At 38.2% G+C, this 27,328-nt stretch overlaps 1 protein-coding gene across 2 annotated transcripts in view; it reads left to right on the forward strand.

The window, feature by feature from the left end:
• SORCS1 (sortilin related VPS10 domain containing receptor 1) overlaps positions 1-27,328 on the forward strand; it is a 255,662-nt gene that overhangs the window by 107,259 nt on the left and 121,075 nt on the right. For both annotated transcript variants that reach the window (XM_085064887.1, XM_085064888.1), the window contains exon 3: positions 6,694-6,793. In XM_085064887.1, the coding sequence (XP_084921013.1) occupies positions 6,694-6,793 (100 nt within the window). The remainder of the gene's footprint in view (positions 1-6,693; positions 6,794-27,328) is intronic.

Below are 27,328 nucleotides of genomic sequence, written 5' to 3' on the forward strand. Positions count from 1 at the left end.
TCATTATATTTTTGATTCTGTGCTATTGATTATCTGTGCCACAGATTATTTCCTCCCTAGGTTTTCTTTTCCAGTGAATTTATTAGGTGTCTCCAAGAAGAAGCTGGAGACACAACATGGACTAGTTTGTTCTTAGGGTTGTTCCCTGTGGCTTGTACAGGTGTGATTGATCTCTGCAAAGAGTGCTTTAGCAGAACAGATATGAACCAGTCTTCAGCAGTTCAGAGATATGAGGTTTGCACCACAGCAAGGGCAGTGTAGATCAATTTGGGTGGATCTCTCCACTGAAACAGCATGGAAGGCAAGTTAGGCAAAGTTTTTTTTCAACCATTATTCGAAGGAGAAACAAGCAGCTCATATGTGTCACCTACAGATGATGTGTCATGACCCTCTCACTGCCCTATTTTCTTTCTTTCTGAATTGGGTAGTATTTTGAAAAATTATCCAATGCAATATGTAGGTTGGGGATTGGATGATAAAATATGAGCTGCTTTTCCTGCTTGTCACATCTTTAAATTATTTATAGCAATAATCAGCTGAACTATATTAAGCCAAAAATTACAAGAAATTTGAGTGCGTAGGTTTCTGTTCATTTAGATTACTCCAAATAAAAGTTGATTGAAAATGAAAAGAAGAAAATTGAATTACTTTAACTGATTATGCAGAGAAATGTCAATTTAATAGTTTCCTATTGTTTCTTTGTAATATTTTTACTGCTTCTCCAAGTCTTTTTGGTAGCTTCTGCAGGTGGGAAACTTTATTTTGTGATGAGAAAATTCTTCCCATGAGGGGAAAAAAATACACATTTTATTAAACTCATGGAAATTTATGACTTAATTTCTAGTAAAATCTATAGTCACAACTCAAACTGGAAGCAAAATGTTTTCAAAATGGAGGTTTGAATCTGTTTTAAAATGCCTGTTTAAACTGTTTTTAGTTTTGTATTTCATCCTTTTGCCATAGATAGCAGGAGTTTTTACAGTCCTTATTTACACACACACACACACACACAAAACTCCAGAAAATTTAAAACTGTCAGAATGGAGTGGGAAGATGGTGGAGCCCAAAGGGACTTGAATTTGGCTCTGTCAAAGACTTCCTTCAAATGTAGGATTAGTTATCTAGTCTTTCCCTCTGTTTCCTCACCTAGACAGTGGAAACAGTACTATTTGCTACCCTGCTGAGGGCCTCATGAGAAAACAGTAATCAGAAATATGTTCACTTACAGAGTGAGACATGTGGGTCCCTTGAGTTTTGAAATATATTATTTTTCTTTACCCTGGAGATGTCTATAAATTTAATTTCAACCTGCCTGGATAAATTTGAAGTGTTTTAATGCTGTGACATGTGCGGTGCTGTTACAGATATTTAAAGAAATGCTGACCAGCACTTAACACTGCCCTCTTGAACCAAACTCTTAGGATTGCCCTGTGAAACCCTTTTTTACATGGAATTCTGTCCAAGGACACAGAACTCACTGTGTTTACATCTGGCAATTGCTCTTCCAGGTGGAATTGTAAAATGCCATTCAAAATGTGTCAGTCTCCATGAGCTAAGCAAACAGATCCCATTAGAAACGTGAAAAGCCTTGGGGAATTATTTATACAATGAATTAAAAAGACAAACAGTAGAGAGAAGTGTTCAGGTGAAGCAAGGTGATTTGCAAAGTAAGAGTAACTTTCTATGAAAATAAAGAATGGAATGAAAAAATAAGTTTCGCCCTAAGAGAGAAACTGAGATCAGGCATTGTTACTTTCTGGAAAAAACACCAGGGTTGCACATGAAGGAGTTAAATCAAAAGAGGCATTAGACCAGAAGTGATATCTATCAATGCCTTGTGAAAGACTTAACAGGAGGAACATGTGAACATAAATGGCTAGCTGTTGAAGAAGAGTTTGACATTACTAGCTTTTGTGAAACATGGTGGTATGGCAGAAATCAATGGGGAACTTTACTACCTGGCTATGAAACCAAAGTAAAGAGTTTCAATTTAAGGGATGGAGAAATAGCACCTCAACCTCAAAGTGTCCCCAGACAAAAAGAGACCAAAAGTCAACAACTCTACAACAGATTTTACAAACAGGCTTAAAACATTGCACCCAGGAATACAAATTTGCTCCAGTATTTTTCACATTCAGACATGAAAGATTGTAGTTAATGTCTTAATTATCCCTTTATTCAAAAACTTGTTCATTTGAAAGCCTTTTGTAAGTGCAGCCAGTGGCTCCACACTTCTGCCTTCTGTGATCCAAAAGGTTTTTTTCCAAAAATCTGCTCTTGTGGAGATGAACAATAGCAACTTGCAAATCTTGTGCTCACCTGGCCATCCCTTTGGAGGCCAACCAGGTGGCAAACTCAGTTATGTGGGAGGTTGGAATACAAGATCTAATAGTCATTGCTTCACTTAAAAATGCCTGGCTTGTGCTAGGGGTAAATTCATGAGCAGAAGGAGGAAAAGGCCAGAGCCCATCTCTTCATGCTGCTCCTGGTCAGGACAGGCTGCCCTGGCCTGCTGCTCACTGACCAAATTTCAGGTGCTCCTGGTCCTTCCTCCCAGAGCCAGCTGACCCTTGGACCATGGCTGGGAATTAAGCAAATTAAACTGTGGAGGAAAGGGGGGATAAGGACACAAAATGCAAAGTTCTCATAGTGGATGTGGGGGAAGCAGTCAAGTTAATATGTGAGAACCAGGCGTGACTGGTGGGAAAGGAAAAAAAAAAGTAAATGGTGCCAATTAAAGTGATTGCTTCTTAATGATGTGTGTTAGAACAAGTAACTTAATCTGTTAACATGGGAAGAAGGCTGTACTCTAATAAGCAGGAGACATGAGACAGCTTAAAGTCTGCAAGTAATGGTTTTCTTTTTTTCTCCTGGAGTGTTCTGGAAAGATGTTGGTGCAAAAAAGAGAAAAAAACCCTCTTGACCAAATGATCAAGTCTTTGATTCTTCAAGTCTTCAGCATCTTATGTGAAATAACTACAGGCAACCTTAAATTTGTAACAAAGGAGAAAACGGCAACTTGGCTAGGGAATTTATTTAATCTATGTATTCAAACTGACAGTGCTCTGAATGTCAGTCTGTGCTTCTTGAGAAAGAAAAAAATTTCCATAGGGTTCGTGTTGCTGGTTGATTCAGAATGCCTATTATAATTGTGAAATATTGGTGGGAATGGATTGAGATATATTCATGACTGTAGGTGGACTAATGGAATTCAGTGACTTTATTTAAAATGTGCAGGAGTTTATTATAATACTGTAATAGAAATGTCATTTACCCTGACGGGAGGAGAGGGAAAAGCCCTGTCAATGAATAATAATGAAGTTATTTAAATGTCAGCTTTCTTGCAAATAGTTTGCAAAACAGAAATTATTCTACATGTTTCTAGTTTTCTTTTAATTTATTACTGGGAAAGTCAGAGCTTCAATCCCACAATTCTGGTTATTTTTTATACTGTGAAATGAGCTAGTAATCATGAAATTATTTATCTTCTTGCATTGTCTTCTGCTTTACTGAAAAAATAGGGAGCCAGATTTTAAACAACTACTAGTAAAATTTTGGATTTAATGATGGCAATTACATCTAATATGATGGGGCGGGTGTGAAGTTCAGAATTGAGTCTTAATACTTTTATTTTCTGAATATTATTCTTCTACTGTCACCTGCATTTCAGGGACATCCACAATGTAACACTCATGTTCTGCTTCTCCCCTCGCACAGTTTGAGAAACCACACATGTCCACACAACACACATATCTACATAAGAGACAATAAAATGGGGCTTACTGCTCACTCACTTACATATAGTTATTTCATCAGCTGTAGCTATTCAGAAGGCAGAGTTTTATTTTTGTGTTTTCAGCTCTACAGGTCCTGGGTATAGTCCTTTCTGATGATTTATCCAGGCATTTTCTTGCTCTACTCATGTTGTACAGATGGACTAAAACTGGTTTCTCTCTGCAGAACTTTAGAGTGGCAGCACACACAAAGTGTGGAGATGTTGGTTGCTACATATCCTTTCCCCTTCAGATAAGTGGGATTGAATTTGTTGATCCTACACTGTCATTAGTGCTACACCCTGCTGAGATGCATCTGTCTTTTGCAGCACTTCCAGGTTAGGTTGGCTTCCTGGGCCATCCACAGACTGATGTGTTTTCATGGCTTAGGAGTCTCATGCTGCTTTATAACACCCATTTAATAAGACAAACAAAGAGCTCATTATCTAGGCTGCTAATCGATGCCTGCTTGTATACATATATATATAATAGCAATAAGATGAATACAAGTTGGTGACACCCCTGGGTTAGATCCCAACAGAGACTTCATGTGTATGCAGTGTTTCCTCTGATATAATTATTTTTTTCCACTGCTGTTCAAATGTATATATTACCATTTCTTTGTGTTAAAACACATATGGATGCCTATCTGCTGTTGCACATATAACATTTGCTTTCCTGTTAAAATTATGGGTTATTGTAAAGAGGTATAAAAGAAAAAAACTGATGACTAGGAAGGTAGAAGGACTGGCTATTGTCAGTTCAGAACACGATAATGAGAGTAAGATCTAATAGTAGGTCCTTCGATTGCTTGCGAATTCGCTCATCTGAAAAAAAAATTATGTTTTTCTAAGCTTTTAAACTTTTCGGTTTCTTTTATAGATGTTGACAGAAGCTCACACTTCCATCTGTATAGAGTGTTACCTGTAAATAAAGCTATGAATGCAAAACAATTGCCTAGAGATTTGAAGCAAGAACTGTCTGGGAATTCTGAGATTACCATTTGCAATAGGCTGTTGACATAAGTTTGCTTGTGTTGTGGCAGGGGTACTGGCTGCCTTTCTTGAACAATTTCAAAGCAAGTCTTATGTCTCAGATTTTCTTTGCTTCTATCCCCTTTTGAAAGATCCCATTTTGAATTCACTGTCGCCGGTATAAGAAAACACTGCATTATTTAGTTAATGTAGTTTTCCTAACTCATCAGGTCAGATTCAGTCCTTACAATCTTTGCATGTCTTTGTCAGCTCAAACTTCACAAAGGGTGGGTTTTGGGGTTTAGGCAGAGAGCAGCAGAAATACTAATTTCTGAGGAGACTGGGTGGTGGGGTGGGGTGAGGTAACAAAGGGAAGCTGCAGTCCTTGGCAAGGCTGTGTTCAGCATCCTGCTGTGGATCATCTCTCCCAAATGCTGGAGCATCTCTGAAATATTTGGCAACAGAAATAACCATAACAGTATCCTACTCGGCAGTCCACTCAGGAAATAGCTCAGTTAGCTTATATGTGCTCCTGAGAGAGATGACCTTATAAAGGGAAAGATCAGTCAGTAGCTGAGAATTTGACGTTAATGTTCTGAACACCAAAGGTCATATATGCACACAGGAGGACGTGTGTTTATTGGAGAAAAAGAGAAATCTATGGACATAAATCATAGGCCAATTGTTATATGAGCAGGCAGATACGTGCAAAGGCTTCTATAAAGTTCCTGACTAGAAAGACTCAACTTTAATGCAGATTCACGTTTTAGTACAATTCATCTTTCATGGATAAAACCCTAAGCTGCTGCTTTCTTGTTTTATTCATGTACTGATTGCAAAATCTGAAATCCCAGAAGCTGTGATATGAATATAGGTACGGTACTTGATTCAGAAATGTAAAACCCTCCATACTCCACAAACAAAACAAAACAAAACAAAACAAAAAAATAAGGAAAAAGAGTAAAAAAGAGTAAGCATTAAAAGTATTAAATGCCTTTGTGAATTTAGCCACTGTTGCCCTAATAGAAGAGAACCAAGATTTTACTTTAGAATGTCTGATTTTGGAGTGCTTAGCAGAAGGGAAAATTCATGTTACTGCTTGCTAGTGAAGTTCTAAATGGACCCATTTGTACGTGTTACAGATGAGATACAGGAATATGTAATTCTTTTGAATGCCTGCTACCCAGAACCATGTCCCTTTCTGCAATTTATGGACACAAACTGTACTGTTTTGGGCTGATTATCTAAATCCCTCAGATACTGGGACAGAATTCAGGCAAGAATGAGCTGCATAATGAACAAAACCTCTGCTGATGATTGATCTTGGTTCCAGTCAAATGTTAAGAGTAACTCCTACAGGAACACTGGACAATCTCATTTGTTCACTTCTTTTGTTCATCCCCAAGACGTGTAGTTGGTGTTTTTATGGGCAGCCCTTATTTCAGAAATATTTTATTTTCTCTATTGAATGGTGGCTTTTAAAGCAAGAATAAAGCACTAAAGCACATGTCCATACTGTCTGCTAGTCAGTGTCAGAGAATCTACTTTGGAATACACTGAGATAAGCCATTTTAACAAAATTAGTCTAGGCTTGGAGTATATGATGAATTGATAACCTTAGTCTCTTGCTGTCTGCTATTTGGCATTTCTGACAATCATTATCATCTTCTATATGCAGAATGTAGCATTTCTTATTGTACATGTTTAAGATGCTTTGGGAAGATGCTGGTTTAATTTCTCCTAATCTAATTTAAATGCAAATTATAAACACTCACATGATGCTGTGTGTATATAATTAAGTATCATTATATACTACACGAATCATTGAAAAAGCTCTAGAGAGCCATTCTGCTATTTAAAGCATGACTTATATTGAAAAGCTGCCAAGTGACTTGTGGTTTTGTGATTAAGTGTTTGTACTTATAAGAATCTCTCTTGAATTGTAGGTCAACAGATTATGGGACAACATATGAGAAACTGAATGATAAAGTTGGTCTGAAGACTATTTTGAGCTACTTATATGTTTGCCCAACAAACAAACGTAAGGTAGGTGATGATGTGGTTGGCTCATTTTGGCTTTGTGATGCTATTTCTGTCCTGGAGATCTCTTCAAATTTCCTCAATATCTGTTACTGTTTAAATGGCAGGAGTCTCTCTGTCACTCTTGCCTTGAAAAAACGTGTAGCTTTATCAAAATATAAACCAGATTGTACCACCTGTACTGCCTACCAATAACACTTGAGGGAAAGATGGCTATTCAATGGATTGGTGCCATAGGTACTGTACATGTAATTGTTTGCTCACCTTCCGGATGGTGATGATTCTGTTGTCTGAAAGGGAGAGAGAGACTCATTAAAATGGCAGAAATGCATCTACAGTGACCAGATTGTATGTAACATTATTTGTCTTTTAAGTGCTCCCAATAGTGAACTGAACAAGATTTGACAAATTCCTGCAGAGAAAATGCCTTCGAAGCCCAGAAGGTTTTAATCATCCAGACACCCTACTGACTAACAATTTACTATGAATTTATAGTGCTGACATATTCATGAAAGGAATCTAGATGCCTTCTTTGAGGTACATTTTTGACAAAATTTTTCATTTTATGCTCCTTTTTTTTCAGTCCTTGTGCATAGTTTGAGTCACTATAGGCAAAACTGAATTGCATTGACAGAAAATGTTAGTCAAGACTCACCTTAAAGAAGGTTGGGAGTATTTGGGCAGCTGAGGTCACTGTAATGCTGTTCTCATGATACTGAAACAATTTTGTGTTCTTTAAGACAGACTGTGAAAGGAAGATGGAGCTGTCCTAACTAGAGAGGGCAATGCTTAGCAGATTAAATTGTAATTAAATGGCCTCAAATTAGTGGAGAGATGTCATCTCATTGCAGCTGACCCTTAAGAAGCTATGAAGCTTTTCTCTAGGAGCTGAAGAATGAAATTATGGGATCACTTAAATGTCCTTGAGCAAGCTCATTAAGCCAGCTGAAGTGCAGGCTGGCTCTGAAAAGCCTTCATCACCTCTGGCTGCACTCTGCACCCTCCCACTCCCTGCCCTTCTCTGCCACTCTTGTTTGTGTAGCCATCTGGTGAGCTGGATCCAGGACTGACCTGCCTGAGAACTAATCCCTTTCCAGCTCAAAAACTAAACAGATGAGAGGAAAAAGCTTTCAGGCAGAAGTGTGGAACTATCTTTTCTGGCAGAAGACTGCTGTAAAGTTGGCCTGTAGTCAATATGGGACAGTGCCAGAGGAAAGCTGCAACACCTGGGATGAGAGGACCTATGTAATGGTCTAAGATTGAATTTTTCAAAGTTTATTTCAGCAGGAGCAGAGTTAGGCTTGCAGGGAGGACTTTTGGACGCCTTGCTTATGCTGTTTCTGTAGAACATCAGGCCATTCCTTCAATAAACATTTAACTTTAGACACCCAAATAGCTCCCCGAGGCTAAGAAGGCGCAGGGAAGAGAGTGTAGAGCTATCTTATGTTTCCACACTAAGAATACTTCTACAGTGAAAGCAAAAATACTAAAACGTGAGGTCTTTATTATACCTGCTGTGAAATGAAAAAATGAAGAAAACATATTTAAAAATTTTGCCACAAAGCAAAAATCTATGGATCCTGAGACCTGAACCCTTCTCCTCCTTTGAGATTCTGATAACACACTTAGAAATTCTGGTCACTTTGAAAGTTACATCTTGTTTCAATAATGTGGGCTGGGTGGATAGTGGCAGAAATACTTTTAAAATGTAGAACTCAACTGCTCCAAACTCCATGAATTTTATAACACTCATGCTCTTCATGTGAAGAAGAGCATATATACTCTTCATATATACTGCTACTTTAAGTGCTGGGCAAATGCTAACAGTGTGTTTTCCCTAAATGTTAGTTGTATGTAGTGATTTCTCTGACTGCACCTCTAGCCTTCAATGTCCTTTTTTCCACAAGGCCTTCCTTAGCAGAGAGAAAAGGCTTCTTCAGTAGTGGAAAAGAAATGGTACATTTTTCATCTTGAAGTTATTGGATGAGAGACCTTGGTACAGCAGTGATCCATAAGGAGGGTCAGGGTGTACTTAACTTACCGGAGCTGCCTTGTTTCGGGAAAAAAATTCTTTCAGCACATATTTAACTTTTATGAATAGTTCCATTGAAATAGGAGGTAAATTTTGGACATAGCTGACTCAGGACTGATTGCTTCTAATGAAAAAAAGCAAGTGTACCATTTATGTAAGTCTTCTCTGTTCCTTGCAAAGCAGAGCAGTTAGAACAGTGAACCGTAGAATGCATGTAATTGGATTTATCAAAATAATTGATAGATTTGTTCATGAATTTCTGATTGTTTTCCCATTCTGGAAACGAACAAACAACAACATGTGTTGAATAAATTGTTTGTTGTAATTTATTCGCTCTTCTCCATCTAGAAAAAAAGATGTGTTTATAAATACCCAGTATTTGCAGAGCTTCCCACAGCCCATGAATGCCAATTTATTTCTAAAAGCTTTTGACTTCCAATTCTTGTCTCTTTATTGAACAAAATTAAATCCTTTAACCAGACATTGCAGGCAATGTCATATTGCAAAAGGGTGCTTGGAAAACAAAAATTAGAACAAAGTCAACCATTGTTTATAGTTTAAACTGATGACCTATTGCTATTGCTTGGTATTTTTCTGGATTACAATATTTTCTGAAGGAAATGACAGAAAGTGTTGACTAACATAGTGATGTATAAGGCCTGGCAAAGAGAAGTGGAAACATTTTTTTAGTATTCTTTTCCTTCTACTGAATTACTGTGCTACCTGTTTGTATGACTGATGACACAGATCAGGGGGTAAAAAATATACCACATGGATCTTGCCAAAGACACAGAGCCTGTTTGAGTATTTGTCAACAAGTCTCCAGAAGAGATATGTGCAATGTGCAGTAAATCCCTAGGCTTAGGCATGTCAACACTGGTTTATTTGTTAGGTTCATAGAGCCTTTTTGTGATGAGAAAGAAAATTATTTGAATGCTTCTACATGAAGAAATACCATTTGGGAATAATGCTGATGGGTTACAAACGAAACTGAAATAGAAATCCAAGTTGATAACCTTGAAATTCCATTTTCACAGAAGTGTGTAGTTCCTTTTCCTAGAAACTCACATGCTCTAAGCTTTACAGTCTTTATAAAAGCCTTTCAGAGGTTGTTTTTACTCACTGCATGGAAAATCACAGGCATACACACATAAAAAGTGAATGGGTCATGGTGGGGACTCTAGAATTTGTTTAACTGGAGGTTTTCTTGACTCAGAAAGTGCTGCTGGCTAATTTAGATGCTGTATCCTTGTAGGAAGCACACTGTGGTCTCTGCAAAGAGCCAGTTTCTGCAGCCCATTCCTTTGTAGTTTTGAGCCCCTTCTATCTGTGTATCTTCAGTTAATTAATAAATACTGGGTGATTGTATCTGCCAGTGACTTTTATGCTATTAATAGGACAAGTGCATCAGATATTTCCTGTGGGTTTGAATTTTTGTGGTAGTGTTTGTTTGTTTGTTTGTATGTTTTATTCTTTCTCTCGCTTTCCTCAGGCCTGCTTTAATTTTTTTTTTTGCTTTATTCCTCCAACTGTTCACATTTTAATTGCTGTGTGGAACAGTGTCGCCTTTTGTTTTTTTCTCTCTTTAAAGATGGATGGATTATAGATGCCTTCCTCTTCCTTGATACTCAGTGCTTGTGTTTCTCACCTTTACCACAATATGTTAAGCATTGTCCTGGTGAGTGTGCAGCACCAAGACATCAGATATTTATTGTGAATATGATTGCATGGGTTTCAATGCTGGCTAGATCCCCAGCTACTTTGGATTTATTTCTATTAATGAGTTTTAAATGAAAGGAAATTAAAGGAATGGCAGCCCAGCCTTCTGTTCTTTCTAGCATTGGCTGGTGGTGCTGTACAGAATAGTTGGCAGAAGTTTCTATTAGTCAAGACAGTAGAAAATTTGCCCTTGTTAGCTGAAATTGGAATGATTGATTGCTACTTTCTAGCCTGTGGTATTAGCCAAGTTTATTTGCTTTAGGGAAGTTCTGTTTTTGAAACATAAACTTCCCCGTTGTATAAAGTGTAAGACCCAGAGCTGTGTGCTTTACACTTGCCTTTGCACCCACTCTTCTGATAATTGGGGAAAATGTCCATACAGGTGAACAGTTCAACCTGACAGTGCTGTAGCTTGGAAGTCTGCTGCTGGAATCAGATTGGGAACACTTCTAAAAATCCTCCCTCTGACTTGCCTCACCATGGAAGCTTTCAGAACTCTGATGTGATGGCAGGTCTTGATTTTTTCAGTCAAGGAAAAACAGTTATTTCCAGTGGTGTCTTCCTCTGTAAATCTTTGTGTGAAGGCTATCAGTTTCTGTTGGAGAGGCTAGAGCTCAGCAGAGCTCTGAGCACACCTCACTGGAGACTGAGTCAGTCCCGTGGTGGTCAGGGGATGGCATCCTTAGCAAATTAGGCACAGTGGGAAACCAGCCTCTGTCAGTCACGCCAATAACACAATGTGCGACTGCAGTCCACTCTTGCTGAGATAAAATCAATTATTTTCTTGCTCTCCTCTTTTCATTAGGAAGGAAAGGTCCTTGTTAGCCGCAGGCTGTGAGTGCAGCCTTCAAAGAGACAGTCATGAGAGACCAAAAAGGCATATGTGAGTGGTTGGAATTGTTTGGGCTCTTGTGGTTGGTGGTTTTTGGGTTTGGGTTTTGGTTTTTCGGTTTTTTTTAACGTTGCAGTGGACAGGAGATTTCACTGAGATGTTTACTTGAGAGTGTTTTTGTACCTTTTTAAAGGGGGAACCAGCTTGAACTGCAGCATTTTGGAGATCGAAATATAAATCTGTTCAAATGAAAACTTCTATTTGGATTAAACACTGTATAGCAGAGGATGGTGCATGAAATGTGTCCTGTGCTATGACCACAACTAATGATTCTTTATAGCCTCATAATTTGCTTCAGAGAGAGTCTTTTGCAGGGAGAGAGTAGAGAGAATGTCATGTGAGATTTATCTCCTGTTTTCAGTTACCTGATAGACAGTTTGGGTTAGAGAGCACATTTCTTTAATCCAATGGTTTTCCAGTGGGAGAAGACAGGGATTCATCTTCACTTCTATCTTTTCTCTAAATACTGTGGCCTAAATCTGTTTCATTCAGCAGTTTGAGCTTAAGATTCCACCTCACCAGAAAAGGTTTGAAATCCTGAACCTACAAGAGAATTATCTTGGACTGCAGGGGTGGTTCAATTGATAACACTGTACACATCCAAACTCTTCACTACCCCTGGGAAGAGCGATGTCTCACACTGAGAATTAAGAAGTCTTTAATTTTCTTCAGTTCAGCAATAATGATGGATTAAGTCGACTGCTTTACAAGCCTCTGGTGGTGGTAACTGGAAAATCTGATAATCTTGGGATGTCCTTGGGTTAATGCAATTACAGTTTTCACTTTTGCTTGTAATACCTTTAGAGTCAAGAGTAATTCTAGCTGTGAACCAGATAAACAAGTATAGACTTGATTTCCATTTCAGAAGACTGTCTTTTCTGCCTCCCATCTCACATGCAAACGAGGATAATTTTTTATTAGTTCAGAAAGGCAGATTGTTCCTCACATCTGTTGGATATGATCTAGCAGTTGGGTAGTTTCTCTGGAGTCAATGAAGAAATGTCAAGTGGAGTGACTGTAGAGCTGATGCTGTGTAGTCTTCAATACTGAGTTCTCTAAGTGTGGAAACCAATAATTAACGATCATTGGTCCATGTTAACAAGCTGAAGGCAGAGCCTCATCTTTCAAAGTGAATATTTTACTTTTGAAGTGTCTGGCAGCATTTGCTACCAAACTTTCTGATTCATGGCTGCAGTACATGACAGCTCTCACAATAGCCATTACACACAAAGCCCTTGCCATTACTCTACATCCATATCTCTTCCTGGATATGAAGGGAAATCAAAGCCCATTTATTCCACTTCTGCTCTTGTAAGCCTATCAAAAATCGTGGCAGTTTTGACATTTCCTCACTCAAAGTAGCACTACAGACTGCCTTTGTATCTCACAGAGGTCTCCAGGGGCACACTGAGTGTTGAGACTAATGATAGGGAAGTATAAGCCACGGAATTCAACTTTAGAGTTTTAAAAGGGTTATTTCCATTCTGACTCTGTTCTTTGTTTCCTACAAACTGGACAATTAAAATTTATGCAAGATAATCTCTTGTTGAATGTCCTTCAATTCTTTTATCCCTTTTTAAGTCCTTCAGGATTTACCAAATACTCTGGAACAGATGATATTCCTTTTGGCAAGGAAGGATATATGCCAGCAGCTTAGAGAGCACAGAAGCAATATGCTGTTAGTTGCAGACCCAGCTATACAGGCAGCTGGGATTGATGGTAGTGCAAAAACAGACCTGTCTTATTTTCAAACTTGTGTCTCCATCCATTTCTGTAAGTAAGACAGGCTGTTTAAACCAGGAAGAAAGCCAGTTGCCATAATATTGATACTTTTTTCCTATGAAAAACTGGTCCCAAGTGGTTGAAAATCAGTTTGTTCAGTGTCCCATAAAGTTGGGCTAAAAATATGTACAGCAGGGTTGTTTTCAGTTACCTTCTGGATTTTGAGCTATTAGAGATACACAACTAATTCTGTCTTTTATCTCCTTTCCCTGTTGCGTGTGGTAGGAACATACTTCTCTGGTCATGAAATTTAGAAACTGTCCTCATGCTATACATCTTCAGAAGTTCACCTTCAGGGAAAAAAGGACGTGATACTGTGACAGAACCACACAATGGCTGTTTTGTGGCACGTTGGAGATGATCATGTAAAAAATACAAATATTGTTTGAATATTGGCCACTCAACCCTCCCTTTCTAGGCCTGCAGCAAAGTACTATCTGTTAATTAGCAGATAGTGTAATCTGTAGGGCATGTTTGCCAGCAGATTGCAACTGCTCACTCCTTCTGCAGTCTAGATATGCTGTTTTGCAGAAATGAATGATGAAATTACAGGATACTCGAGGGTTTTGCCTTCTGCCTCGCTGTACTTGGAGTACAGGGAGGAGAAAGTGAAGAAAATAAACAAGAAAAATGCTCTTGATTATTAAACTTCTGATTGATAAGTGCTAGTAAATGCAGAGAGGGGAGTGATGGCAGAGATTAATGGATGTAATTAGAAAGCCATCTACTGCTAAGAAAATGTGGAATTTGACTTGTATGCAAATAGCATGAGAATTAGAGACCAACAAGTGATGACTCATATATCAAATTGTGAGTAAGAGGTCCTTGAGGAAGCAGCCAAGCTTCTTCAAAAAAATGGGAATAATTATGTGTCTGGTATGAAAAAGATATTGCAAAGACCATAAATGACCTTTTTCTTTTAGTGCTACTGAGTGAAAGGCTTAAATTTCGCGTTGCAGGGACAAAGAGAGATTTACCAGAGCCATAATAATAATAAAAAAGTACGTCAAATATAACACAAAACAGAAACTTCAAGGGTCAAAACTTACTGAAAATAAGGCACTGTAATCTGTATCTTTGCTATTGTGTCTTTTGATTCCCATCTCTCCCCCTCTTTCTCAATAGTAATCAAAAAAGGAATTAAAACATTTAGGAAGAGCATGTAACTTGGGAAGCAAGGAAAATACAATGCTTACCACAGATTTGAGAGTAATGGCATAGGGAGGCTGTGGATGGAAACACAAAAAATTCATTATCTTTTGTTTACAACGACGTGGCTTCAGACTGGCACACGTCTCCCACAAATTTGGCTTTTCTGGGGAGGAATCTCTTCTGCCATGTTCACAAGAGCTGAATTGTGGTCAATGTTTCTGTAAAGGTAAATGTTTTAGGAACAAGTGAGAACAAAGGAGAGAAAGCTGTTGAGGAAGCAGAGCAACGATAATGGCAATAATTGTAGGCAGTGGTGTAGAGAGATTGACATTAACCAAGTAGACAAAAATATGTCCATAAAGAACTATCAGAGGAGTCCTTGCTATGTGTTCTGATACAATGGATCAAACCCTAGACCATTGTTTCCTAAGCATTTTTTCATGGATAGGGACATGAAATCAGGCCATGTTGAATATTCAGGGCATACCTGTGCCTTCACAGTGTTTCTGTGCACTAAGAAGAACATGTGAGGATTTGAGAGAAATACTTGGTGGTTAATTTTGAGTGTGGCCAACTGTTAGCAGAAATTTGTGAGCGATACATTTTTGTTACTTTTTCTAAAGCTGACAGTGCAGTTAAAAAGCTGATGAAATATTTTTGAAAGATAAGAAACATTTAAATTAGCACATTATTTGACAAGAAAAAAATCAAATTCACAGTTTTCTATTGCATATAGAATATTATGAATAATGGATTTTGTTATTTCGAGAAAGAAAAAAATTATATTGATTGAAAGTGCTTATTCCTAGTCAAAACATTATTTTTTTTCTGCTGAGGTCATCTAAGACTTTTCTGTCTTGAAGAGATTGATGTTATAATAACAATGTTTTAGGTGCAAAAAACTAAAACCATTTTGTTTTGAAATGCTTCCTTTTAAAATCAGAGATTAACCGAGATAAATTCTACTGAAAACAGTGGAACATAATAATGGTACCTTAATTACATTTTTAATCACTTTACTGATTCTGTTGTTAAAAGTCTGCTCTGAACAGTCTCTATGGAGTAAAAAACTGAATTCTTCACTGTATGTATGCATTTAGGTCTCTGTTTGCCTCTGTTTAAACATAAAATCTTTTCAGTCTCCAGTCCCATATCCCTAATTTGTTCATTAGAGGTAATAAGGAGAATTAGAAGGGAACTGTGATCTGGTCATTGTATTCCAAATTCCCTATGTGCAATCGTTTCTCATGCTTTTGTCTCTCCTGTGGAATGATGAGATGTTTTTGTGTTTGTATCAATATCTTTTTCCACACAGACCAAAGACAGAAAACCATGGAATATGTTCTCCGTGCAACTGCACAATTACCAACAGAGCCTCAATTTGTGATGCCTAATCTTAATGCAAAATTAGAAGATGTATCTTCATCGGATAGGGTTAAAAATATTACCTTCCTCTGGTTTAGGGCTTCTTTGCACAGCACATTGCCCCGAGTTTGAATATTATTTTGCTGTGTTGTTTTTTTTCCAGACAGAATCTGTTTTAGAGAATTTAGCTGTGTGTGTGGTCTGGTTTCCGGGTTCTCTTTGTTTCCTCATAGGTTCAGCAGTTTCTGTGCACTCAGCTCTTGAGCAGGTTGTGTGCTCTGGATGTAGCTTTCTGATGAAGACAATCCGTTAGAAATAATTCCTTAATAATAGTCATGGCAATGGGCTTACAGCTGTTCCTGGACATTATGCAGCCCTGAGAACATAAAATCATATTATTGTGACTCACCCTTCTGCATCAAGACCAGGATTTTTCTGGCCTATTTATAAATTAAGAATTTATAGAAGAGATTTTTTTCTCTGTGTTTGAAGAACATCTGTTCCTTTGGGTTCTGCTGCACAACTTGTCTCCTGTTTATTACTATTACTAATGGTAAATAATCAATGTAATAGCATAGCAAATCTGAATAGCAGCATTTTGTGCTTAGTTCTTGGCTGTTAAGGGAGAAATACAAACACATCCGTATGACCTCCCTAATGTCATGTTACTCAGCTCCCAGAAAGTAAAGAACAATTGCAGATGAACCAAAGCATTATCAGCTGGGGAAGAAAGTGTGACAGTTTCTCTGCTTTTACATGAGACCTTTGCTCATTTATGTTTTTTTTTAATAGGTAGATCAGGGGAAATATTGTCAATCCTAGTTGATGAATGAGATCAAATCCATGCTTTGCTAAGGTCAAAAAATAATTAGCTGCAGACAGAAGCTGCACATACAGTTTTGATTGAAATCCTAGCCACAAAATCATATTTTCTCCTAATTCTAGTGATTCTGGAACATCTGATCTCCTTTTATACCATTTCTTTCTGAGAGGAGATCACAAACTGCAATCCACCTGTGCAAGTTTGTGCACTTCATTTGTGTTGCTTAAAGATACACACAAAATATTTCACAACAGCAATAACAACAAAGTGCAGAAAGGAAAGCATCAAACATCATTTGAGCCTGTTTGGTGGAGTAGCATTAGGTTAACCTGGAGGGATAGAGAGAGCTCAGTTCAGTCATTCAGTGATTCAGTGTAGCAGGGGACAAATCGTTGCTGCTCCAGACCCCTGTGTGCCTAACACCAGTGTGCATGGCAATATTGATTTTTAAACTTAAATGAAATTCTCTAATGAAAATATGTCTGAGATTTCAAACGTTGGAGCTGAGAGTGATCTTCCAAGCCACGTTCCTTGTTAAAGTGTTTCACTGTTCTCTTCCAATACCACCTCTAGAAGCAGAACTTTTCCAGGTGTTCCAGGATGCCAAACCTTTCCTTTTGCTGCTGTTTCAAGTGTGTTGCTGCCATTTGCAAGCTCTCAGAGGAGCATTTAGTCAATTACCACCAAAGACTCCCATTGTTCCAAAGAGACTGACCTTCCCCCTTTGGGCACCAATTAAAATCTATTACTTTTTTCCCATCGTACTTGCTGTAATTGGAGCTCTGGCTCTTTGCCTGGTAGAACTTGTTGAGTTTTCCTCTCCTTTTCATTATTACTGAAACTTTGCTAAAGATGGCAAGAGTGAAAATTCCTAAACATATATGCATACCTTTGGGGGGGGACAACATTTTAATGAGGCTTTTAATTTAATATCTCTTTCACTTGCCATCAGGAGTATAAGAAAAATCCAAGTGAACAAATAGATAGGTTTCACATGATGATATGGCTTACTTCCTCTTTTAGTTTTCTTCCTTTAGCTAATGTGCTCCATTTATTCTACAGAAAAGGTTTTCCAGCAGCTGAAGGGCAAACATTCTTTGCACCTTGCTGGTAAAAATACTGTGCTCTGAAAGATGAAGGGAGCAAGAACTGTGTACCTGACAACTTTTTTGAGCCTCAGGGCCTGTCCTTTTTTGTATGACAATACACTGGGTAGGTGTACCTTTATTCCTAGAGTATCTCTGCAGCCCACATCTCTAAATAAACTGTAAAATAATATTGATGAAAGCATTCTTCCTTCCTGGTGGTTGGTAATGATCAAGCAGTGTATCTGAACTGGTTAGCAGCAACTGCTGTGCTTGTCACAGCAGAGACCTACAAGCTTAGAAGCAGAAAAGTAAAAAAAGTTGTATGTATTATTTTTAAGATGTGTCAACCTGCCTGTTTACCTGACCCTATAATTAGGATCATACCATTAGCTATTCAGGTTGATGCTGTGGTTACAGATGTAGTAAAAGCAAAAAAAAACCAAACCAAACAAACAAAAAACCAAAAAAAACCAAAAAGCCCCCAGTGCAAAGCACTAGCAGAGTTGTGAGTAAAAATAAATGTTTAAGCCTAGAGTCTTTCTGGAAGTGTTCCAGATTCCAGCATTTGCCCATCGCTCAGTCTGCTTCTGTGACATTAGAACCACTAAAATCATGCTACATGCAGCTGCTCTTATGTAAGGATGGCTGCCACCTCAGTCAGTGTCTTTCAAGAGTGAATCTTAGCCTACCCTAAAGGTGAGATTTGCAAACATGCCAAGTCTGTGTGTCTGACACTATGCTAAAAGGAAATTCTGTGAGAAAAAACTCCCACTCTTCTTTGGGCTTTGGGATTCCCTTGCTTTCAGTGAGGGTATTCTAAGCTACAAGTGTGTGATTGATACCCACCAAATGGCTGGTGTGGACCAGAAAAGTCAGCCATGAAGTGGCTCTTTGAAGGTGCTGTTGGTGTTTGCAACCAGGCAGGACCTGCAGGTCTGAGTTCAGTTGGTTTTCCCACCATTTGAACAACAGAACCAGTTTGCACATTCAGCGATGTAGCCTTGTGGAGCTAAGTCAGAAGGAATTAAGGTTTAGATTTTCTCTTTATCTAGGTCCCTGAAGGCACTGTAGATAGAGCCAAATCTGGATACAGTTAGATTTTGCTAGGGCACCTCCTTGACAGAAGCACCTGTGGGTTGATGAGGAGGATCCCAGTGTGAATAAAGCTCAGCCTTGGAGTGCAACTCCTGTAGCTAACTCCTACAAGTGATAGCCAAGGGATCCTTCAGCTAACTCAGCTACCACCAAAAGGGGCACAGACTTCAATATGGCTTGCAGCAACCTGTCAGGAACTTGGAATGCTTTCCTTGTGTGACTGCAACTTGTGTCACTGCATCTCCACAGATGTCAGTGCTCAAGTTAACTGAGTTATATTCATATCTGTAGGAGTCCTACTTCTCCAAAGTGGAGAGGTGACTGACAAACGTAAAATTTTTTAGTAAGCTATAACTGAAGTGTTTATTTCCTTACCTGCTTCCTCCTTTGACACATAACTTTGAAAAAGATGCATTTAAGCTTTGCACTTGGAAGTAGTAGCTCCTGACTTCTGCAAAACAGAAATGTATTTCACTGAGAAAATCTCACTGGGTTTTTTTGGGGTGAGGTGCTGTGTAAGTGCAAGCAGTTTTTATTAATAGTCAATTCATGTGCATAATAAAAAGTATGTTCCCACTATAAACAAGGTTAGTATTGTTCAATATATCTACATTACAGCCACAGTAAAGCTGTGTGAATATGTTGTATTTGGAATTATATTAATAGGTGCTACATTATACTATACACACTTTATGTTTCTGGGTGAGAGATAGATGGTCTCTACCACTTGAGATGGAGAAAACATGTCTTTCAGTAAAAAGATATTTCCTAGGGTTGCTGCACCAATATTTATTGAAATTGTGAATAGGTGAAGCAGATTCATCAAAAGAAAAGAACTTGGTGGGGAGGGGGAGAGTTTAAAAATCAAAACACTCTCTCTCTCAAAGTTTGCCAGCTTTCAAAATCCCAACAGTGGAAGGGCTGTTCTCTCTTTAAAATGCAAAACCTCAGAAAAAATAAATGCCTCGTCCTTCTGAAAAATCCATCCCTAAATGTCATAAAATATTACTTGGTAATCTGTCAAATCATTCACACTGAAGTCTGCTGTGGTCCAGCTTGAGTTTAATCTAAAGTGAAATTAGTCCACATATTTCTTTCTGCTGGGTCAGACTTCCATCCCAGGTGGGTTCTTTCCTGGGGTTTTCCAGGGACATGGTGGCTGTGACCACACACAGTGTTAATGGTGGTGAATGTGTGATGGAAGGAGTGATTTTCACAGAGGGTCAGGGAGGTACTCTGCTCTCAGCAAGTACCTTCAGTGAATATTCTTTAAATGAAAGTCTCCTTCTTAATGTGTTTAAATCCAGAAAAAATATTCCACCTCACTGATTTGGGGAGAGCAGGAAAGATAAGTTTTTCCCCTCTTGGAGTATGTGGAAGGGCCCTGCAAGCAAAAAAAAAATCATTTGGTAGCCTGTCTCAGCTGGTGTAAACTAACGTTTCTAAGAAGCAGTGGAATAAACAAACTAAGAAAAAAATCTCCATTTCCTTCTTGTACTGTATCTGAAATGTGTCATCTTCTAGGTCAGACTGTATTTGGGCCTCTCTAACAGCATGTGGTGAAACTGCAAAAATATTTGTGTGGAAATGAAGAAGGAAATCATCTCTTTCTGAAGCTGCAGGGGAAATATAGGCAGAGAGAATGTAATTAGCCAACCTAAAAAATGCCTGAGAGAACAGAAATTGCCAGCATCGTTCCTGCACAGAGTTTTGAGAACTTTAAAAAATGCAAGTGATCAGCACAGTAGCTTCAAGTATAGTCTGGAGGCCTTCAGCAAAAACCACAACAAGCAGACCCAGTAACTGCAACAAAATTAGAGGTATTTTTTCCAAGAGGATACTTAACTTACTTATGTTAATATTTGTCATAAATGTGTAATCCACAGCAAGGATATTAGGGTAAGTATATTTTATGGTCATTTAAAGGGAAATTGTTTACACTTCAGTGTTCAGTTAGTAAAACCATTTATTGACTCTTAAAAGCTGCATTTGGATAGGACTTTGCATATGTGAGAGAAACTAATGTGGCCACCAATGCTCTAGATTCAAGAACATGAAGGAAAAGGAGGCTTCATCTCTGCTGCCCAGCCACCCTGAGGTGACCTTGCTTCTTGCAGTGATGTTATGTAATAATATAATTTAAAATACCTACAATAAATGATAGTAAAGAAAAGCAGAAAGGAATAAGAAACCCAAAAGTTATTTGTGCAATAAAATCTGATTATGAGACTATAGTCTTGTTAAGATGAGTAATAATGAGAATAAATAAATATGTTTTGCTCTGATTTTAATTGTGATTATAGCTGGAGTAATCTGAAAAATAAATGTTAGATTATCATTTTAAACAAAATCTTTTTACCCTTAAATTTTAGTTACTAACATAGTACATTATTGCATTCTTTGATGAAAATAAGAACAAGGTCCATTTTAAATTAAAAATATGGATGTACAGAGAAGACTACTAAGTGAATTAGAAGGAAAACTTGGGGAAAAAAGAATCCAAGAGTGTCCTGGGAATGGTTTACAAGCTTTTAAATGCAAATTTATCAAAGCTTTTTGTAAGTCATGGATCTCATTTTTAATCGGTATTCCACTGTTTGAAAATCAGCCACACAGGCTCTCAGTTGGTTAACATTCATTTTACTAGTCTCAGATCTTGGTCCAAAATCCACTGAACTCAATAAAAAGACTCACTTTGAATGCAAAATTAAATTATTCTTCTTAGCATGTCAGAAGAGCTTCCTCTTGCAGTATTCCACCATTGCAGCATGGAAAACCAGAGCACAGTAAAATATTTGGCAAGAAAGTAAGTTTCTTTCTGAGCCTGTGGATGAACCTGGGCTCACAGGCAACATACTGGACTTCAGATCTTTTAGTGTATCATTTCAGTAGGTGTCAGAACCTGTAAACCTTTGAGGTGCTTCAGAGGTTATGCTGATAAATACAATTTTTTATATTTCTTACATATTTGTACTCAGGCCCCGTATATAAACCTACATATTTATTGGGTTGTATTCTACTCAGATGTCATTATGGTTTCCCTACATACACTACTGGTGTATGTCCTTCTGTATTCAAGATAAATCAATGAAGTAGATACAAAATCTTACTGGTAGTTTTGTAGATAGCTCTGCACACATATTGGGAAACCAATACTTCAGTGAAGAACAGTATATCCTTCCTAGGTTGTTCTTATACACCTGACACCCACCATAAAACTTAGGCAAGGGTGAAAGGATTTATGGTGTCTTACAGAACAATCTGTATGTTGATGCCCAACAGAAAACACCAGTAACATCTGAAGTGTATTGAAGTATCTCATTTTTCTATGTGTATTTAGAATTTCTTTTACATCTGAAAGAAATCTATTGGAATTTTTCTGTCTATATTGAGTTCAAAGTAGCTGTTGTCTTCTACATCCAGTGCTATGTATGAGATAAGACAACTGTCTGTGGTGTATTCTGCCCTGATCATCCATCTCTGAGTAGTCAAGAGCAGACAACAGATGGGAAGACTAAAAAGATCTAAAAATATTAAATAATTTGTCTACATCTGTACAACTGCTGGTGAAATGGAAATCTGAATACCACTGTAAATCCTAACATTTTGTCCTATGCATTTGGCAATGCTTTTTTCCTCAGAAGGTTTCAGACTTAGTTAAAATGCTGCTGAGAACATGAGCATTTGCTAAAGCAGTGGAAGGTCAGCCGCATAGAGAAGATTTATGGGGGCCAAACAAAGCAGAGCATCACTTGTGATAAGGCTGAATCACATGTGACTGTGATTCATTGTGCTGAATTTTTCGTTAATTAAAAATGATAAATTATTCTTTATCAAACTCAGCTGGAAGGGAGTATTTGTGGATGATGTCTTTAAATAGTTAATGGCATGACTTGCAACAATGGTAACATGTGTTGTTAACATAAATAATTTACCCGGTGCATTCTAGAGACGTGACACTGATGAAGTACACAAGTGTGTAATCATACATATTACAGTTAGAGATGGACCAAAGAAGGAGAGGTGGACTTGTAGGTCCTGAAGACCAGCTGTCCCACCCCTTGGAGCATTCATCCCACAGACATTACAGAACTGAGGAGAGGGAAAGTCTGAGATGATTTTGCAATTTTAAGTTTGCTGATGGCTCCCAGTCATTGCAAGATAGAGCTGCCAGGCTCTCTAACAGCACAGATATGTTTTTACAGAAGTCTCTTCTTGCTTATTTCCTCCTAGTCATGGTTTAGACTGCCCACTGGACCATGAAGCAATATAACATCATTTTTGGCTACATGCCATTGAATTTCCTGCAGTTGAATTGCTTGTCACTGTTCAGGTATCAGTGATCTACTGAATGATATTCTGACCTGAAGATGAAGAGATCCAGCTGCGTGATCCTGCTTGATACTGTTTGATTTTATCACAGACTTCATCTGGGCTTTTTCTGAAGTCCTTGGTGTCAGATCTATGAAAGTTTGTACATGTCTAGCTTCCCTGGCTTCTCAAGAATTAAACAGCATATAGGTTTCTTCTTTTATTTACAAGTTGAGCCAAAGTCTGCCGGCCTAAATTTCTGAAAAGTGGGGAGACACAGATGGAAGATACTCTGATGGTCTCCTCATTTCTTGTCCCTCATCAGGATTTGGGAACTGTAGCTTTTCTCATCAGAGTTGTAAGTGTAAGCTAACACACTACAGCTACAGCAGTTACTCAGATCCTGCTGCAATGAATAGATTTATTTATAGATACAACTGCATTCTTTACTATTAATTTCATAGTGGTTTGCCTGTACTCAGCCACACTTAGGTACACACTGGATCCTGCTCCCCTCTAGCTTCCCTTTCATGGCTGTGGAGAGAAGCACATCCCTGATGTTCTGAACCAGCAAAACTCAGCGTCTGCCATGCTCACTTCCAAATAACTCACTGCATGAGCCTGTCTGTGGGGACATTGAGTCCTTTGCTGTGAATCAGGATTTATTTGCTTTTGAAATGTTAATGCTGGAGACATGGAGGAGGAGATGTCTTCCTGAGCTGCCTTAAATATGTTATTTGCTATTTTAGTGTGTTTCTGTGGATTAAGAGGACTACTGAAGGGCAGCATGGCAGCTCCTCTTTGATCCAGATGACTGGCTCTGTAGGTGGTGGTCATTAGAAAGGAGAAACAGCTTCATCCATCCATGGCTCCAGCTGTAGGGAGCCATAAAGCTGGTTTATGCCAGGCCGGGTTTTCATTGCAGGTTGTGTCAAAGCCCAGCCAATCCTTTTTGCATTCCTGTTTCTAACATGCTGCCTTTCCCAGCTGACTACAGGGCTATTGCTCCTGTTCAGTCCTTCAGCACCTCAAGTCTCAGTGATTACGATGCCCTCTCCCCTGTCCCCCACAGGTGTGACCATCTCTGATCCACACAGAATGCAGCTGCAGAATTCAGACACCCAGATTTCTGCTGCAGCCACAGGACTCATCTTTTTGGAGTGCTCCCCAGCTTATTACACTAAAAGCAGAGCAGCAGGTCTTTGCTTTCCAGACTTTGCTATCTTTGCCACATCTCACTGCTTATTAGGAGGTCAGCTGCTGCCTCCCATTAACCTGTGGCTCTAGTCCCCACTTCTGCTTGCAGCCTTTTCAATTAAGTGCCTTTTTATGGTTTCTCAGTGTGCCCGTCATGCATGGGAAGAGATGCTTTCCAAGGAACTTTCACTGCCCTATGCCAATACTTTAAAAAAATGAAGGGATTTTCTCTTTTCTTCCTGTTTTTTTTTTCTTCTCCTTTTCTTCTTTCTTTTTTTTCTTTTTTTTCTTTTTTTTCCCCTTCCATCATATATGACAGAAAAACCTTGGCCATAGTTGGGTTTCGGCTTACTTTTGGCTGCGTTTAGTTTAGACCTTTGCAGATACTGTACTTTGTAGTTCCCTGCAGCAAAACCCACTGTTTTGTTGATATTTGTATGTTAATTGGAGCAACAGACTCCTGGACTGTGGTTGGACTGCTGTGATACTCATTTAGCACAAGTAATAATTCATGAAGTAGTTGGAAAGAGGTGTGCAAAATAGTGAACCAGAGAGGGAACAAGCAGTCACCGGCCTGCTGGAATGGCAAGGAGAGGAAAAAATAAAAGAGGTGGAATCAGAGGATAAAAGAAAAGAAAGGATGGAGTCAAGGTGGGGGAGAAATTGAGAGGATTAAGAACAGGACCTTTACAGAATTATAGGTAGGGGGCTCTTGCAAATCAAGTTGATTATTTTCTTTGTTTGATGGGTGCACTGTGCATTAAAGCATTTGCATAACATTCTCAGGCCCTCCAGCTTAGACTTACAGTTCTGAACGAGCCTTTGTTTGAGGAGGATTAAATTCTCTGAAGAAATCAGGGCCAGGTCTACAAGGAGGTGTAGTACCAATTCTTTTCTTCTTTTGACTATGCTGGGAGTTGCAGACCTAATTAGGAGTTAAATATTTAGCCTTCTGTAGAGTTAGGACTTTGTTCTTTTTTTATTTTATTTATGGAAGCTTGATATTTCATTTTTCTGAAATAAGAGGTGGAGGAAACATTACTCAGGGTCAAAAATTTTGTTTGATTTCCTCCTGGGTGTCAGTTCTGCTGAGAATCGAGCATTTTATGATTAACTTTTATTAAATTGTTAAAATTTGCAAAACAAAGCAATGTTTTGTGACACATATTTAAACATTTCATTTTGAAGTAGATAAAACATTTGGGGTTTCCTTAAGTTTTTGGGTTTTTATTTTTTTCCCTGAAGATGTTTGAGGTTAAACTGATTTTTCTGAGATTTCAAAGATGTGTGAATTTATACAGTGGTTCTCCTGAAACTTCAGGTTTTTGAAACACTCAAAATATTTGCAACAAGAATATATATTTGTGCTTGTTAGAAACCAGAACTGTTTATCAGTCAGCATACTCATAAGATGTTGGGCTCTCCTTGGTTTTTCTGAACAAACTGTGTCCTGCATGTGGCTTTTTAAGAATCTGTCACTTCACCTGCTTTCTTCTTGTTATTGATTTAGATACGTGGCATTATCCCTGTTTTGTGAGGAATTTTTACAATAAGGAAAATAGGCAATTTACTGAATAACTAGTGAGTCAGGAGGCCAGTCTGAATAAAATCACTCTTATCACCATGATATTTGATAATTTTTTTCCCCAGCTGTTCTCCTTGTCCTTGCTTGCATACCTGTTTTTATCTGTAGGAGCAGTCAGGTTCCTGCTCTAAATGAAGGTCCATATCTGGTTCATTGCGTCAAGTGACACAGGATTTTTCTTGTCTCAGGAGGTTTGTGCACTCTCAGCTTCTCATCTCTGAGATATCCATATTGGTTTCATCCACATCCAGCTGTTTTTTGCAGGAAAAGATAAGAAAAGCAAACACAAACAAAACTTGCTACTCCCTCAGATGTTCTTAAAAAGGAACTCCAGGGAAAACCCTGTGGAACATTATCTGCTAAGCCAAAGCAGCTCTAAATTCTGTCTGAGAGCTGATTATTGCTGGGTCTTTAAAATCCTGTCTGTGTAATCCTTTTTCTGCTCCGGATTCTCTGCTAATCCTGCACCTGCTCTTCCTAATTCCAGCCTATTTAGGGATATAGGCAGTATATTCTGTTTACTGGTTCATTAATACATATGAACATGGGCTTCCAAACCTGTACAGGATGTGTAACATTTTTCTGAGGATACAGATGAAATCTGATAAAGTCATTCTGGAGGAAAAACTAATTAAAACAAGCTTCTAAAATGCAGCTTGGTCATTTGAAGTTCTGTATAGTCCTGGTCTTGCTCATTTTGAGGCAGTGTTGGAGGAATTTGTCAGAGGAATTTTATTTAATGTCTTTGAGTATTACTTATAGCTATTAACTGTTTCTTCAGTAGCTGAGTCCTCGGGGGAATGGCTTGGTGCTGCAAATAGTTCCTGCTTTTGGAGGAGTTCTTTTCATTAACTTTGAAAATCATGTATTTTCCCCATTTAAAAAAAAAGGGAAAAAAAGAAAAGGAAAAAGAGAAAAAATGCTTATACCCTGAAGCTATTTATACTGATTGGAAATTTACTCATGGCCTAGCAAGTTAGAACATCTTACATATTAAAATGTTGACCAATTTAAAATACAACTCTTTTTTCCCCAAAATGCTGTGTTTGCACACAGATGTTTATGTGTGTATTTGCACGTGTTCTTCTAAGTATGGGAATATCTATTATGTGAAATAGGTTTAAAGAGTTTACCAGGCTGATAGATGCTAATGGATTGATTAGCATTAACATCCATGTGTTTGCTCTCTGGTTGGCAATGCAAAGTGGCAGAACTAAGTTTAGGTCAAAATAAATAAATGCTTAAACTAAGTCTAATGTATTGGGGATAAAAGTATTTTCAGAGAAAGGGAAATGCCTCAAGTAACACACAGTAAATTGTTAAACTGAGGTGAATTGGCTGCAAGTTTGGAGATTTACTTTTGACTTTTCCTAGTTGTAACCAAGACCAAAACTGGGTGATGATTCTTAAAAAAACCCATGAAAACATGGCTAGATTTTTTGAAGTATTGATTTTGAGTGTAACTAGTTATCCTTGAGAATGGACCACTAAAATGAAGCA

The sequence above is a fragment of the Lichenostomus cassidix genome, chromosome 6, assembly GCF_008360975.1.
Source record: "Lichenostomus cassidix isolate B80296 chromosome 6, HeHo_3.0, whole genome shotgun sequence".
Lineage (NCBI taxonomy): Eukaryota > Metazoa > Chordata > Aves > Passeriformes > Meliphagidae > Lichenostomus > Lichenostomus cassidix.